Below are 17,609 nucleotides of genomic sequence, written 5' to 3' on the forward strand. Positions count from 1 at the left end.
ATCACTCAGTGAATCCTCAAGGGCTAGTGAAATAAATGCTAGACCACTGAAGAGTAGTGCAGGTGGAATTCTGGGCGTCAACCGTGTTCTTTCAGAGGGCTGTGGGGACCGACGGGCACAATGTATATGCCTGCGGGCAGGAGAGGACTTCGGAAACAGTGTGGGTACACGGCCCACTTGTTCCTCAGAGGCAGCTGGTGGAGCGGCCCTCATTCCCTTCTGAAAAGCCCTCACCAGCCCCTCAACTATAAGAACCCTCAACTCCCACTGATGTTTCAACATAATTCACACCTACCTAGTGCTGCTAAGTGGAAAGGTCATACTTCAAAGCTCCAAGCCATTACCCAGGTTTAACTTCCTGCCCTGTCCAAATACCTGCCTTGAGGCTGCTCAGACACCCCCCCCCCACCCCCCGGAAGCCTGTTAATGGCCTTGGTGTGGAGGAGCAGTTCTCTACCTTCTATGGGTCACCTGAAAACTCCCAACTCGGAGACGCCTTGGTTTTAGAGTCTGGCTTCCTAGCAACCAACTGTGAGTGTTGAGTAGAACTGGAGCTGAGCTTCCCGCCTGCCAGTCCCCACAGCAGAGCTATCCAGGGGGATGTCTGAAGTACTCACAGACGGAGCAGAGGCGGGAGGAACTGGTGACATCTCAAGATGAGACTGCGCACTGTGATGGGACTTGAATTATTATTCCGCACGCACACGGCGTGGATCCTCCTTCCAGACCCAGTGAGGAGCCCAAAGCTGTTTACCTGGACTGGGCAATGCTTCTGCCAGAACACAAGTGTAGGACCTTTCCACACAGAGGGCAGGGGGAGGGGAAGAGTGGAGGCTCTAGCAGAGGGGAGGCGGCGGTGGGTCACACGGGATGCCTGTGATCACTGTGCAGGCATCGTCCACCTTCTGTGCTCTGGGGCAGCCAAGACGTGCAGGATACACTGGCCAGGAAAACGTCACCTCCTCTGCTTAATGCCAACGTTCCGCAAACATCCTGAGGTGCACACATGAATGAGTCACACCAAGAAAAGAACTGGGTAAAACCGTGCAACGGAAAGGAGTCTTTTATATGCTGGCCCTCCACACCTCTCCCACTGTTCTGCTTAGCCAGGGCCTCTTCCCCACTGTAAGCAGAAGCCCAGCCAAAGCATTTAAATACAGTTGGTTTAAAAGGCTTTAGGCTCATAAAATCCCACTTTCCATCAACGCAGTTTCTCAAGGTGCTGCTCCAGTACATTCCTACCGCGAAGCCCAGGGCTTTATTCCAGCTCACCCCTTGAAGGAAAGGGGGTTAAACCACAAGGGCAAAGACAGACAGAAGAGAAAGCAGTAGGCAGGCAGAGAAGCTGGCAAAGTGTTTGATTTTTATCGTTAAGTATTTGGCTGGGCGCAGAATTGCCCTCACCGCCCTTGGCCACCACTGGTCTCCCGGGAGGAACAGGCAGCAAAGGATGGCTCCAGAGACGCCGCCTCTCGGGGCCTCGGGGCTTACAAATTCGTGAGCACAGAGGGTTCCACCTTCCATCCTGAAGCACAAACGACTTCACAGCCAGACCTCCCTGGGAGGGAGAGATGCTCACAGCTGAAGGCACTTTAATCAAGGCACACACCCAATGCCAGAATTTGTTTTCCTTCTGGTCACTCCGATAAACCTAGACGCCACTCTGTCGAGAACCAGCGCTGCTGCAGTTGGCGTTGGTGAGTGAGCAGGGTCAGGGCCTGCTCACTGGTAGAACTTCTTGTTAGGGCTGCTGGCGTGGTCCATAAGCAGCTGGCACGGGGTGAACTGTTTTCCATAGGCAGCCTCGTACTTCCGGAGCCGGTCCACCACCTTCTGAGCACCGTACAGATCGACAAAGCGGAAGGGCCCTAAAGGGAGAAATAGGACATTGTTGAAGAAGTGAAACGAGCTCCGGGATGAGGCGAGCTACCTTCCTGACTTGCAAGACCGACCTCCAAGACAGGGGGGGAAGCCAAGCCCGAAGACGGCGCCGATGTCTCCCTCTGTGGGCGTGGCCAAGACCCCTTCCTGCAGGCACAGGACAGCCTCGTTCACAAATCTGGTCATCAGGCGGTACTGGATGTCTTCGTCCGAGGAGCTGCCAACAGAGAGAGACATTCAGGGAGGGGGAGGGTAAAAGGGGAGGACACAGGCGCCCCAGTGCTGAACGGGAGTGAGGGCTGGGGCTGCTGGAGCTCCAGGCCAGCCCTAGTGAACCTCCAGTGCTAGAGAAGGTGCTGCCCTTGGAAAAAGCCAGCAGAGGGCTACTTGCCCTAATTAACCCGAAGCCGGGCACTGAGAACAGGGTCTGGCGGGGTAGATGGCATCTCTTGACATCAGCAGCTGCTGATTACAAATGATAATAAACAGGGTGGAGAGTGAGCAGGCCTAGGAGAACCGTCTTTCTAGTTGCTCTCTGGGACCCTCAGAGGGAAGGCTTCCCAAGGGGTCTTCCCAAGGCTGGGCTGCAGTCCTTACCCTGAGGCCTGGTAGAGGACGAGGTGGAATGTGGAAGGGCAAAAAGTGTTAAGCATCAGGAATGTTCTCTCTGGTTACGTATGGTGATCATAACAAAAATGACGGCAGAGGGTCCAAGAAGCTTCGGGCTGGTGAGAAACACGCTTCTGCACCAATAGCCCCTCAAAGGAACTTACACATCAGGCTGAGAAGGCATCTTCAGACTTGCCAAAATACTGTCTATGTCAGAATTCAAATTCTTATTCTTCACACCCTCCTGGTAGATGTAAAAGCCCTTTCCGGACTTGCGACCTAAAAGAAGCAAGAAAAGGGAGAGTTAACAAATTCTCAGAGCCCGGGCCTGAGAGTTCTCTTCTCTGCTAGTCTGTTATAAAGCTCTAGCCTCTTTTCCGTATTCCTGAATTTGTAGATCTAGCCTACTCTAGAAATTGGTGTTTGTCAGAAGAGTTGACAGCGAAGGAAAAAAGAGCTTGTGTGTCCTGGAGCTTGGAAATCTGTGTATCTGGGTAGGAAAGGCCAGGTGGGTGAGTTTTAATGTCCAGGTATGCAACACCAGGCCCTAGGATGCCCAGGTCCTAGTGTTGATTTTGTTGCCACTTTGCCGAGAGAGAAAGCCCCCTCTCTGGTGGGCCTCAATTATATTCTCTACTTAGAGGTTTACTTCCTCCACAAAAGTGGTCAGACAACATGGAAAGCCTGGACGCAACGCTCCCGCAGTATCACGGGTGTAGTAGAGGCCTTGGGCAGGATGAAATGCCTGTCAATCTTGCGTAGCTTGGGCAACAGCAGAGCCTCAGGAGGCCAGAGTTCTGCCTTTTGTCCATAATCTACAGGTCCAGCCTAAAAAGAGGTGGCCATGAAATCATTTTTAGATTCCCTGTGACAGTGGGCTCTATGTTTAGAAAACACACTCTTCCACGCGGGCCTTCTGCAATTCTTTGGTCTCAGGAACTCTGTCATGAATGATGCTAGTTATGTTTCTTTGCGGCTACTCACCCAGGAAGCCCTTGGATATCATCTGCTTCAGCACTTCTAGGCTTCCACCTGCAAACCGCTCGCCAAACACTTTGCCTAGATTTTCTGCTACGTGTTTTGCTACATCCACGCCAACTTCATCCACCAGTGTAGCAGCGCCCACAGGAAAGCCAAAGCTTGTGGTCAGGGAATCCAGCTTCTTAGGGCCAACTCCTTCCTGGATGGGAAGTAAAGCTGGACCTCAGGGGAAGGCCGTCCCAGATTCCCCTAAGGGCTCCTTGTGCTGCCCTCACAAATGGCCTTGTGCAGCACCCACTTCTCTTCTGGGTGCCGCCTGGCCAGGCCCAGGACTGGGACTGTTTCAGGAAAGCACAAAGAGGCTTGGGAGCCACAAGGGGAAAGTCTGAGCCTTTCTTAACCTATAGAATTTTAAGGAAGTCTAGAGATGAACAAATTATTCACTTCCTTCTTGTTTGCAATCCTGGATCTCAAGAATAACGAGATTCCACGCCAGACAGGGCTAAGTTTCCCGAGGCTGAGAGAAGAGACATTACCGAGCAGCAGTACTGTAGGGTCCTGTGATGCCCACGTCTGATAAGAGCCCAGCGAGGAGTGGCCACGCCCTTCCTGCCAGTGACCGACCTGTAGGGCCACTGGAGGGGTCTGCGTGCAGCAGAAGCGGGTGTAGCACCAATCCGACCAAATGGGCCCTGTTCTGGACGGGGACGCAGAAACCGCACACAGAGCGTGTCGGAGGCCTTTGGCTTATTGGAGCAGGGAGGACGCTAAGGAAGCAGAGCTAAACTTCTGCCCATTTTAGTGCAGTGTTAGCCTATGACTTCCCAGCCCTGTGTGGAAAGAGAGGGCACCAAAGGGCCTTCTTGGAGAAGAGACAGGAGTCAGTGTCTTAGAAGGAAGCCTGCTTCTCACCTTAACATTACCAGTTTGGAAAACTAGTTTAAAGAGTGGACGATGGGGCTTCCCTGGTGGCGCAGTGGTTGAGAATCCGCCTGCCGATGCAGGGGACATGGGTTCGTGCCCCGGTCTGGGAAGATCCCACATGCCGCGGAGCGGCTAGGCCCGTGAGCCATGGCCGCTGAGCCTGCGCGTCCAGAGCCTGTGCTCCGCAGCGGGAGAGGCCACAACAGTGAGAGACCCGCGTACCACAAAAAATAAATAAAAAAAAAAAAAAAAAAAAAAGAGTGGACGATGCCTCAAACATTCTGAGATCGATACCAACCTGGAGAATTCTGATGACTTCAGACATCATGGGTGCGAGGCACCTGGTGGTATAGAAGCCAGGTCCGTCCTGCCAAGGGAGAGAATATGAGCTCATGGGCCCCTCAGTTGTGGGCACTTCCCAGTTCTGAAAGCGGTCTCTCTCCCCCGGAAGCCACTTCAAAACTCAAGGTGATTTATAAGCTCCATCAGAATCCTTAGTATTAAACTGCAGGGGAAGCCATAGCCAGGGGCAGCCTGGCTTGAATCCAGGAGCACAGCAGACAGTCTCACGGTCATCTGAAAGGTCTGGAATGGCTGGGAGAACCCGCCACGTCCCAGACCCTGACTCAGTGGTCCACCACTGTCCATACCATAGACCACCAAGGGGAAATCATATCAAAAGCTGGTATATTTAAACTGAAGAGTTACAAACAAACCTGGAAATATAAGGAGTCTTCATAGAACTTTTCTGAATCTGCTGCTCTGACACACAGCTCCTTACCTTAACCACAATGATGACCTTCCCCTGTTTGAGACCAACTTCTACAGCAGAAGCAGTTGTGTCCTTAGAAGTTTTTTGAGTTGTGATAATCTCCAGCAGCTGCATCTTGTCCACAGGAGAGAAGTAGTGCATGCCAATCACCTGGCAAAGGGGGACAAAACACCGGCAGATTTAAGAACTCTGAGAGGGGAAACTAACAGCATTCTTTTTTTTTGCTAGGAAAGCACTGCAGAGAAAGGCGGTTATAATATAGGAATACTGCTTGGTATCGTCAAGTGGTTTGGTTCCATGGCTCTTTGATTAAAAGTCCAGTATGTTCAGGGGAGAGCTAACTGGAATTCTCTTCCATCTGCTTCTAGGGCTTTTCACTAAGGGCAATGGATCCTACGAACAGTTAATGCCAAAATCGCAGCTAAAGGCCAAATTAGATTTACTGGGGAAGAATGAATGAGGGTTCCATTTATATTAATGATGCTGATGGTTTGGGTGAGAAGGTCCACTTTTTATGGGGTGTGGGGGGAGACAGGCAGAAGAATTACTTACTATGCTGGACTGTCAGAGATATATTTGGATTTTATGTCCATGCATCTCACCACCAGGATACTGTCAGCCCTTCGTATCCACAGGTTTCGCATACACAGGTTCAACCAACCGCAGATCCAACTGGCTGAATCAGATTCAACGGGTCTGACTCCTTGGATCTGAAACCCGAGGATACAGAGGGCTGCCCGTGTTCACTGTTCTACACTATTTTATATAAGGGACTTGAGCTTCTGTGGATTTTGGTATCTCCTGGTGGTCCTGGAACTAATCCCCCACGGATACCCAGGGACGACCTTACTGGGTTTAAATAACATTTCTCAACACTCAGATTCCCTCAAGCCTCATTAAACCAGTGACTCTCAAAGTCAAGCACCCGGACCAGCCACACCAGCATCACCTGGGAATGTCAGAACTGCAAATTCTCAGGGCCTCCCCAGACCTGCTGGATGAGGAACTCCAGGGGCAGGGCCCAGATCTGTGTTTAAGAAGCCCTCCAGGTGATTCTGATACATGCTAAAGTTTGAGAACAGCCTCATTAAGCTAACAATTAGATAGTCTTCACAACTGAACTGTGAAAGGAGTCTATCCATTAATTTATAGTTTTGCCTCCACTCCCCACTTCAGCTATAAGGTATTAACTACTATCTGCCACTGCTTACTATCCACTATCCATTAACACATTTATCATTTATCCTTTACATTTAATCCACTACAACTCTGTGAACTAGTCAGTCAAATTACCTAGATGAGGAAGAAAGACATCAGGAGGTTAAAATTAGTAGCTCAGGGTCAGTCAGTAAATGGCAGAGTGGGATGCCATCAAGGTCGGCCTGTCTCCACAGCCTGCCCACTTCCCGTTGTGTAACACACAGGTCACTTGCATGTTACATCAACTTATCAATCCAAAAGTTGCTTCTAACCTCTAAATTATCCTACTTATGTCTAAAATACTTAAAAAGACAGGACCTGATTCAGACTGTACTCCTGAGCAAAAGTAATTAGCCTTTACCATGTATAATTTATATACAATAAAACGCAAAGATCTTAAAGTGTTCAGTTTGATGAGTTCTGACAACTGTGTATCTACCCACGTAATCACTACCCCAAGCAAAACCTATTGACATCGTTCAAAAAAGCTGTGCCAAAAGGTGGCCAGCTGTGTCCTGGACTGCTGGGACTTTCTCAGTTGTAGCACTGGAGGGCCTGTGTCCTGGGCAAACCGAGAGGGTTGGTCGCCCTACTTGTGCCCCTGTGACCTTACTCTTACATGAATGACCTAGGCAAGCAGGTGCTAAAAGCTGCTCAAGATCCCTGGGGGCGAGGACTGCTAAGTGTGATGCTTGTTCTGCTCCACGGGGGAGAAGGAGAGGTTAGCATCAAAGGCACAGCAACAGGGTCTCCTCTGCTGCCCTCCAGTGCTGAGGAGCTGCTGTGAGTGATCACGACGTGGCCAGACTGTCTATCTGCCATTACTCTGCGTCTGTGTCTTCCCCCAGCTGCCACTTCTCCCCATGACCTCCTCCTGCCATCACTGAACCTGCCTCTATCAGGCCCACACCACTTCTAATCTGCTGCGTGCTAGGGAACAAGATGACCTTGAGTTAGCAAGCTATTAGAATGGGAATAAAAAGACTTTCGTGGTTTTAGTACGTGGACTTCGTATTAACAGTTTCAGTTGCTTAAAGGCCTTTTATATTTCCTGCCTACTTTTGGCTGGCTCTGCTTCGCTGAGGCTAACTGGTATCCTCCAGAGAGGCGAACTGTTTTATTTCTCCTTGAATGATTTCACTTGATTTCCCTGGTAGAGGGCAGAAGCCCAAAGACAGATTTCTAGGCATCATTCCAGATACTCACTGTAAGTGCTTCTACATCCACCCCTCTCATGTCCTGGGCAGAAGCTCTAAGCAAACTGGGGTGGACACATCCCACCACAGCCCCAGACCTTCCATTCCTGGATCTGGAGTTGGAACCAAACCCATCCCAGACAGTCACCACAGTCTGCTCTGTAGCTCAAGTATTATTTTGGAACATCTCTTCTTATTTTAGGGTCTATCTTTCAATACCCAAATGTAATAAATGTAGGTTTTATAGTCTGAACCTGAATAATAATACCCATTAGGGATGCAAATCACCTATAAAGGTATATTTTAGTTGTAGTTCCCTTGTTCCTGCATCTCACACTGGTCACAGTACTAGCTTTTTTGTGCCCAGTTTCTGGGACTACATCATCACCCTCATCCACTTCATAATCCATACCAGTCCCTTCTCATATCCTAAGCCTTCATCAATGAGCCTGAAGCAGTAAAACACTTCAGGGTTTTCCTCTGTTCAGAATTTACCTTCTCAGGTCTTTTACTGACAGCAGCAATTTCGCTGATTGGGAGAGCAGATGTGTTGCTGGCAAAGACACAGTGATCTGGAATCACCTGCAGGAGAAAAGCATTTAAGAATGTGTCATGTAGGCCTGGGAGATGACTGGAGTCCAAAGCAAAGCCAATGAGGGACACTTGGGCCCCGCCCACCCTTCACCTTTGAGAGAACAAACCATAATGTGCATGCCTATTTCATGTTACACACGTGTTACTAAGAAATGGTACACCACTATAATTATATCTACAGTGCATGAATACTATATTAACTATTAGCTTTATCAACCTGCAGAATAGTGTCTAATGGAGATTCTCTCAGCATTCTGCCCACAATCTCAGCTTATTCATATTTTTATTCAGATGCTTGGATGAAAAACAAAGAAGGCACATCTGTCAAATTTGTGCAAATCTGGGCAGGCAGAATCCTAACATCAGAGATAAGAATCAAGATTCAAGATACATTCAACATGCTGAAAAACTGAGTGCAAAATAAGATCAATTATAATGAGGATAAAGGTAAAGTACTGCATTAAGATTTTATGAAAGAGAAGAAAGAGAAATAAATGAGTAGACACCTAATGGGCAAGACCTGGGCTTGGCAGTAAACTTGTGTTAAAGAGCCCATGATTTTATTTAATCAAAGGTATAGGGGCTTCCTTGGTGGCGCAGTGGTTGACAGTCCACCTGCCGATGCAGGGGACGTGGGTTCGTGCCCCGGTCTGGGAGGATCCCACATGCCGCAGAGCGGCTGGGCCCATGAGCCATGGCCACTGAGCCTGCGCGTCTGGAGCCTGTGCTCTGCAACAGGAGAGGCCACAACAGTGAGAGGCCCGTGTACCGCAAAAAAAAAAAAAAAAAGTATAATGTGAGTCAAAAGTAGAGCCTGATGATCAGAAAGCTAACATAGTCTCAAGCTGCATTATTAATGGTATGGTGTCTGATGTTGGTGGTAAAATTCTCTATGAAGAGCAAACCAATGTCTCCAAAGATGGCTGGCAACAATCCTTCCCCTCTTGTACATGTGTGTCTCTCCTCCCATCCAGAGGCACAGTCTCTTTCCCCTCCTCTTAAATCTGGGCTGGCCTATGACTTGCTTTTACCCATGGAAAGTAGCAGAAGTGACTCTGCCAGTTCCAGGCCTTGCCTTATGAAGTCCACTGGCTTCTGCCTTGCTTTTTTAGAAGCCAGCAGCCGTGCTGCAGAGAAGCTCTGGCTCGACCACTAAGCGAGGACAGGCCACAGGGAGAGGGAGGCGCCCCAACCAAGCTTTCAGCTGAATGCAGTCCCACGAGTGCCCCCACTGGGAAGCCACGTGGAATTAAGGGCCAGCCGCCTCTCAGAGCCCTGCCCTAACTGCAGAACTGTGAAAAGGTCATTGTTTTTGTGGTGGTTTGTCACACGCCAAGAGAACACTGAGACATGGTGAATACAGCAAAGGAGACAAGACAGTGAAGGGTCTGCAGACAAGAATTATGAAGATATCAAAGGAGTAAGTTTCTTTAGTTCTGTGGAGAGGAAGAGAAGTTTTAAATCTCTGAGGAATACCACATGTAGATTCAGCTTTACCATTTTCCTGTAAAGAAAGGAGAGGCCAGGTAAGAGGATGGACTTGATGGCCTCTTAAAGATCCTTCACTTGAAATTCTTTGATTTTCCAAATACAGATCTGTTCTGGACCTTGCTCTTTTCCACCCTTTCTGAAAAACTTCTTTGAGTATCTCCTACCTAAGATGATTTCACTAGCTTCTCTAAAAAGGTAAAGGCCTGTGACATGTTACATAAATAACTACAACATACGTAACACTTTGGATTTTACCTTTAGCAATAATCTTATTCTTTTCTTACTATCTGCTAAAAATTCATGATTCCCTGAATATCCTCCCTTTCCCCCAGTCCGTGGACTTCACGGACATATAAAACCCCTTTTCTTTTCTTTCTTTCCCTTCTCTTCTCCTTTAACATTTATGTTTCAATGGGAACTACTGTATTGATTTGTTCATAGTCTGCACTTCTCTTGATCTGAGCCCTCTTCTTTCTCTTTCTTTTCCTTGATCACTGGCTTCCCAACTGCTAAAACTAACAAACTTTTCTACACTCAGATACTCCCAAATCCTGATTTTCCAAAAGCAAATACCATCACCCAGTCAGGTGGCAAATGCTCTTTTAGTGGTAAACGAATCTGTCTGTTTTTGCCGCCCCTCAGTCTACCTCCCATTGGCCCAGCAGGACCTCCAAAGCCCCGGGAACGTTGTGTCCCTTTCTCTGCTGCAGTGCCACCTTGCACAGAGAGAACACACACCTACCCAGCTCTTCTGAATTCACTCCCTCAGCTGAATCTACATTACACTCTGCCTAAAGAATAGATTTTGGAATGTGTGTTTCACAAGTGGAATCCATCCCAAACTGAGCTGCTTGTCTTTAGTTTCTAAACCCTCCTTAGGTTCATTCTTTAGTAGAGCAGAGATTGTCCTCCCATGGAAGGGCGTCTTAGGAGTACAGCCCACTACTCAAGACACCCCAGAATGCTGCAGAGTCAGTGCCATTTTATTTTCACCATTTACTAACCTACACTCTGTTTATTTAACTGTAGGCTAGTCGGGGCCCCGGTTCTACCTCCTGCCTGGATTACTGCCATCTCTTCTTTCCTCCTTTCCTCTTTCTTCACACCACCCAGTTCAAGTACTTGTTTTGTTCATATTATCCCATCTCAAGAGTTGACTATGCACAGCATTTGGGCTCAAAACCAGAGTAGCATTTCCACAAAATGAGCATCTGAATCCTGCCTGGAGAAACTGTTTCTCCCTATTTCCTCTGCTGCCTAGACCTGAATTAGTTTAGTTATAGCTTGCAGCCAACCAATAATGTCAAGACGTCTGGCTACAGTCCATGAGGTTATTTGTATGTTTGGGTGACTGAACTCCCATATAAGGCTAATGAACCCTGTGCTTAATTTAAGTTAATAAGCTACTTGTTTGTCTTTCCTTAGGACTTTGATTTGACCTTTATACACAGTGTGCATGGGTTCACATAAAAACTTGCATTTGGGGGACACAGTTTTGAGGGGCGCAAGCCTGCTGTGTCCCCTTTTGCCTGGCAAAGCAATAAAGCTGTTCTTTTCTACTTCACCCCTCCAACAAACAAACAAACATACAAAACCCCTTACATCTGGGAATGAATGGCCCTATAAAAAGAACTGCACATTTCCTAGAGTTCCTTTAAAAAACCCTGTCTCTGTGTTCTCCACTCACAACCCAGGATTCAGTACAGCAGGCCCCTTACTTACCGCTTCTACTTCCTTGAGCACTTTGTGCTTAAGACTGAGGTCCTCAAAAACAGCCTCAATCACCATGTCAGCCTTTTCAAAACCCTGGTAATCGAGCTGCCCAGTCAAGTTGCTGAAAAAGGCGTCCCTTTCAAACGATGTTAGTGCTTTCTTCTTCACTTTATCATTCAGTCTAGGAAAAAAACACATTCCTAGTCAGAGGAGGAGAACAGGAAACTAACATTTATTGAGTGTCCATGGGCCAGACAGTGTGCTGTGTGTTTCTCACCAACTCAGTGAGGTAGCTCCCACTTTGAGGGAGCTGAGCTGCTCAAGGAGACTCAGAGGAACCTGTGGTCCAACAGCGAGTTAAGGGAGGGTCCTAGGGTTCAAACAGGCTGACCCCCACATCCATATTCTTTCTACTAAAAGATGCCTCTACATGCCCAACCTGCATAAATGGTATCACTAATAAAAGAGTTAAATTTGCCAAGAGGAGTAAACATGAACACTAAAATGGCAAACAAGAGAGCAGCTCTAGTAATTCTCTACCTACAATAGGGGAAACAGCCAACACGGGCCCTAGACCACGAGTGTATACTTGCTTACATATCATTTTGTTATTCTGTAATTGTGATCTACCGGAGGACAGAGACCAAGCATTATGTCATATATTCTTAATCCATTTCCTGGTCAGTACCTAGTAGCACATCATATTGATTACATAAAATATTAACTCAAGGTTTCTTCTTCCCCACAGAGAGCTAAAAAGGATTCCTGCTACTCAGACACTTAACTGATAGTTTGTATTGCCAAGGAAAATAGGCTCTCTTAGGTTTTAATCTGACCGCACTTTCAGAATAAAAGACCTAGAGTTTTCCTCTGAAAGAAGAATTAAGCTACACCCCATTCACTAGTTTCCTTAACCAAAAGAAAAATTAAAGCCACGAGGTAAGTTCAAAGAAGTAGTCAGTTTAAGTCTCAAAAGTATGGATTCAAATATCTTGGTTTCTGACAACCATGTCAGCAGTCAGCAAGCAAGATTCTTGTGAGAGTTCAAAACATTATTAGTTGCTCTAATTCTAATGCCTAATGAAACTATTCCCGAGAGGACAAGAAATATGTATGTCCCAAGTCAGCAGTACAGTGAGGGGCACTCACCAGAGCCCGATGTTTCTAATGCAAAAAGGGAAACCCGGGACAGCTGGATCCAAAAGAGGTCGAGGGGGAAAAGCTATTTTAGAGCAATTTCTCATTTTGGTGACTGTATGAAACTCTGGGAACACTCGCATGCTGGCCTCAGGGCAATGGTGTTATCGAGCACAGCCATTTTGGGGGGTCAGAATCTTTTACTACAATGCCTTGCTATCTTACATTAATATAGTTGCTATCTGCCAACATGACTAAACCTGCCAGGTCCTGCACAGTATTATGGTAGCAATATATGAGCAGAAAAGGGGTAAAAACACACTTAAGCTACGTAATCCATTTAAGAAACAAAAAACTAACTCAACTAAAAGTCACATGCAAGACATCAAAGTTCAGCCAGCCTTAGACAGTCTATTACATTGGAGCAGAGAAATGAGCTGAAACAAATTCCCAGTTTGGCCAAGTTGCTGCTCCATTTTTCCCCTCTGCAAACCAGGCAGTATGTGTGTGGGGTCGGGGAGAGGAGGGAGGGACGGGCAGGAGGGAGAATAATATTCCCCGTTTATTAATTCAGAAGTAAGATGGAGACACAGTCCATAAGATCCAGATATTGTGGAACCAAATCAGTTAACTGCTTCTCTATGGTAACACCGGTCAAGAAATATGAGGTTCATGAGTTCTGATCCCAGCCCCACCTTCAAGACGCAGTTACACATTTCCTCATATCCTTATCTCAGTTCTCTCTATAGACACAGTCATGCTGTTTCAATATTCTGTAACAATACAGCAATTAAAATTCACAAACATGAGACTTTCTAGTCTGATACCAAAGTATAAACTATATGGCATTTAAAAACGTCTAATAGATAAGGTTTTCTCTTCTGCACTCAAAGACTACAGACTCCAATGACGTTAATGATTTATAATAACATTGTCTGCAACAACAGCAAAAAAGAAAAAAAAGTGAAAGAAGGAATTAGCATGTCTAAAAAGCAAAGGACATGAGACTTAACTATGGAGTATCCAATACAGATCATGTTCAGGAGAAAGGAAACTATGACGGCAAAAACCAAAACACGCGCTACTCTCCCAGCAAAGGCAGAGAGCAGGCTTACCCTTTGAACACTTGTTGCTGTCCTCGCCCCAGCGCGGCTAGCGTAGCATCCTTCAGTATAGTCTGTAGGCCCTTATCCACGGAGACCTGGGCAATGCCGGCCCCCATTAGCCCTGCGCCAAGAACAGCGAGCTGCCTGAAAGGAAAGGATGAAATGACTTTTGGTATAAATCTTAATTAATTCAGTAAAAGTGGGAGATTGCCCAGGTCGTTATCCAATAAACCAACTAAAGCAGGGACAACAATAAGGTATTTATTTATTTATTTATTTATTTATTTATTTATTTTTTCCCCTTTGCTGTACGCGGGCCTCTCACTGCTGTGGCCTCTCCCGTTGCGGAGCACAGGCTCCGGACACACAGGCTCCGCGGCCATGGCTCGCGGGCCCAGCCGCTCCGCGGCATGTGGGATCCTCCGGGATCGGGGCACGAACCCGTGTCCCCTGCATCGGCAGGCGGACCCCCAACCACTGCGCCACCAGGGAAGCCCCAACAATAAGGTATTTAAAATAATTTTTACCTACAAAAAGACACCTTTCATAAATGACTGATTTTCAAAGTTAAATGCAAAAATCCGTTAGGTCTAAAAGAATTGGTCTACCCAAGGAGACAGAATTATACTCATCTTCAATCATACCTGAGATCACTGAAAACAAAACAACATGGATTACGCTTAAATTAACGAGTATTTTTCTTCAAACAAAAGCCACTTGCAGTGATAGGCCTAAAGACTAATCTCTCTTCTTCCAACTACTTACTTGCTAGTGATTTTGCCATTTTCCAGTCATCTTTCATTTCTCTTGAAATCTGTGCCTTTCTCACCCCTTACCTGGATTGGTTCAAAAGACTCTTGGATGGTTTCTTTGCTTCCAGACCTTACCCCTCCCTCAAACACCTCCATACATACACATTACTGCCTTTTCCACCCCTGAATTCCTCTTGAACTTATCAGGACCATTTGGCTTACCCCACAGTATTTTGGAACAGCTTCATGTACATCATTTTTGTCTCCTCAACTAAATTCTAAGCTTTTGAAGGGATAGAGATCATGTCTGATGACTCTTTTTAGTTTTCCATAGTTTTGGAACAATATGCCATTTTCCCATAAGTAACTAAAAAAAATTTTCAGAACAACTTCCTTCATAAAAGAAGCCCAAGTTTACAACACCATAGACCTAAATTAGAGTTGTTTCATTCATAACAATTCTGATTATAATGTTCAAAAATCATATTCAAGACCTGAAAAGGCACCCTAACTTCAACTCCTGGGAGTATCTTTCAAATGCAGCTTTGTGATAATACACATTTTTATATGGTGAGTGTTAAGTAACTGGAGAACATGAGAAAATAGGGTAGAAAAACATAAAGAATAGGAGCTGAAAAAATTATTCATGTATTTACTGCATCAAAATTAAAATTTGCTTGACAAATGACCCCGCAAAAATTAAGACAACCATAGAAGAGGAAGAAATTTGTAACAGGTATAGCAGACAAAGGATTACTACTGGGGAAATATAAAGAACACACATATCAATTAAAAAAGATAACCCAATAAAATGGGCAGGGGTTTATATAAAGCAATTCACAGAAAAAGAAAACAAATTGCCAATAAAATGCCCAATTTCCCTAATAATCTGGGAAATGCAAATTAAAACGAATGTATTCTCTCCCCATCAGATTGGCAAAAATTTTAAAAGTAACAGTGAGGATATAAAAAATTTTGTTCTTTCATGCATGGTTGAAGGAAGTATATGCTTTGCCCTATATAGGAGGTCAAATGTACTAAAACCAAAAATGGCATCTTCTACGACCCAGTAATTCTACTATCTACTCTAGAGAAATGCACTTATACACAAGATGATATGCTGTGATGAACAGTCATACAATGTTTACGATAATGAAAAGTTGGAAGTCATCAATCTTTCAGTAGAAGATGAAGAGGAACAAGTTAACTGGTACGTACCCACATACATAGTCTCCAAGTCACACCACTGACTAAAAAGGATTATTATAGGATTCATACTGAAGGATCCCTTTTATATTAAAACATTCAAACCACAAACACAAAACATTCATCTAGTATTCAAACTTCCTTATAATAGTTTTTTTTAAAAGGAGATTAAGAATGCATTCTTTGCATAAAAAATTAATTTATAAAAAGAGAAAATACATAAGGAATTCAAATTATTATGCGAGGCAAGGAAGAAGAGGCCTAGAGAGACAGAAGTGGAACTATTACTGACAGCTGGGAAAGCAGGAAGGGGGATGCCCTTCCTTCAATGTTCTTTATTAGATTTTTGGTTCAACCTATTCTGCCTTGCGTACCTTATAATTTATTCTTCATTTCTAAGATGAGGTTACCTTTTCTTCAATTTATTTCCCAAGTTAGGTCAACTCTTATATCATCCTGTTTTTCTGCCCATTTAATTCTGAGTTTTTGAACTTTTGATTCAAAGTGATTCTTTTCTTATCTGTAAATATTTAAGGATATATAATTCAAGTTTGGAAGCATCCTGCTATAGTTTTCTTTTGCATTGTGGTTGTTTTGGGGGGAGAATTTTTGTAAGCTTAAGTATTTTGATTCTCATTTTCTTATTTCTTCTTACAGGAGATTCACATGCATGCTGCCTGTCTTTTCTGTGTACTGGTACACAATAACAGCTTCTCCAGGTGGTATTATATGCTATCTGCATATAACAGTAAGAGTTACATGCAGACCAGAGTAGGAGTCAGGAGTGGCTAATTAGCTTAGGAGTAAACATTCTATAATTAAAAAATTTTTAAATTAATTAATTTATGGCTGCGTTGGGTCTTCGTTGCTGCACACGGGCTTTCTCTAGTTGCAGCGAGCAGTGGCTACTCTTTGTTGCAGTGCACAGGCTTCTCATTGCGGTGACTTCTTTTGTTGTGGAGGACGGGCTTTAGGCATGCGGGCTTCAGTAGTTGTGGCCTGTGGGCTCAGTAGTTGTGGCGCACGGGCTTAGTCGCTCCGCGGCATGTGGGATCTTCCTGGACCAGGGCTCGAACCCGTGTAACCTGCGTTGGAAGGCGGACTCTCAACCACTGGACCACCAGGGAAGTCCAATTTAAAATTTAAGAGTAATTTTTGTAGGATGTGTAAAGAGATGCAGATTTAAGTGGCCATATCATCACTCCACTGCAGCATGAAAGTAATTTATCTCACCCACTGAATGCGAGATATTGTCAACATTAGGTGGTACACAGACAACCCGACAGATACTGATCACCACGTATGCTGGAGAAGCAGTTACGGTTGTGTTTCATATTCTAATTTGGAAATCAGCCCTCTTGGCAAGAATCTTGTCTGTCTCACCTAGGCTTCTTATTGATTTTCTCTTCTGCTTTGGATTGCAATCTCATTAAAGGTGAGCGGCTGGAGAAGGTAGTAACATTAGCTGCTTTCACAAATCCCTCTCTGTAATTCAGGTAGACAGTGTTCCTCAACCTCACCACTGCTGACATTTTGGACTGGATACTTCTTTGTTGTGGGGCTGTCCTGTGCGCTGTAGGATGTTTAGCAGCATTCCGGGCCTCTGGCCACCAGATGCCAGTACCATCCCTCCCTCCCCAGCTGTGACAACCAAAAATGTTTCCAGAGACTGGCAAGTGTCCTCTGGTGGCAACGTTGCCCAGGTTAAGAACGACTGAGCAAGGGGGTGTGTTTAGGGGCATTACTAAACTTAAGATGCTGAAGAGCTATTTAGGCAGCATAACACTGAAAGGCTCGCTGAAGAGAATAGATATGAAACAGGTAAGTAGACTCTCGAACGCTTAGGCTGTAAGCTAAACGAAGGACAAGACTTTAATGACTAGAATGAGGCTTTACTTTTTTTAATGAGGGAGAAGTGTGAGTTCCCAGAGATGGTATCTCAAGTCACAGAGAGAGACAAGGTCATTAAACAGCACATAGTGTGTGTATTTGGTTTAGGAAGGGGAAACCTAAACCATATTTCTAGGGGACATCAATAGTGAGACAA

At 45.5% G+C, this 17,609-nt stretch overlaps 1 protein-coding gene across 1 annotated transcript in view; it reads right to left on the minus strand.

The window, feature by feature from the left end:
- Positions 1–1,351: 1,351 nt before the first annotated feature.
- HADHA (hydroxyacyl-CoA dehydrogenase trifunctional multienzyme complex subunit alpha) overlaps positions 1,352–17,609 on the minus strand; it is a 40,867-nt gene continuing 24,609 nt past the window's right edge. Inside the window, exons 12-20 of the mRNA XM_082642308.1 lie at positions 13,614–13,748; positions 11,371–11,542; positions 8,059–8,145; positions 5,177–5,317; positions 4,694–4,762; positions 3,475–3,670; positions 2,655–2,769; positions 1,953–2,098; positions 1,352–1,868 (exon numbers count right to left, since the gene is read on the minus strand). Coding sequence (XP_082498434.1) covers positions 1,723–1,868; positions 1,953–2,098; positions 2,655–2,769; positions 3,475–3,670; positions 4,694–4,762; positions 5,177–5,317; positions 8,059–8,145; positions 11,371–11,542; positions 13,614–13,748 — 1,207 coding nt within the window. The 3' untranslated portion in view covers positions 1,352–1,722. The remainder of the gene's footprint in view (positions 1,869–1,952; positions 2,099–2,654; positions 2,770–3,474; positions 3,671–4,693; positions 4,763–5,176; positions 5,318–8,058; positions 8,146–11,370; positions 11,543–13,613; positions 13,749–17,609) is intronic.

Source organism: Mesoplodon mirus (assembly GCF_964341445.2).
Source record: "Mesoplodon mirus genome assembly, chromosome: 14".
Taxonomy (NCBI): Eukaryota; Metazoa; Chordata; class Mammalia; order Artiodactyla; family Ziphiidae; genus Mesoplodon; species Mesoplodon mirus.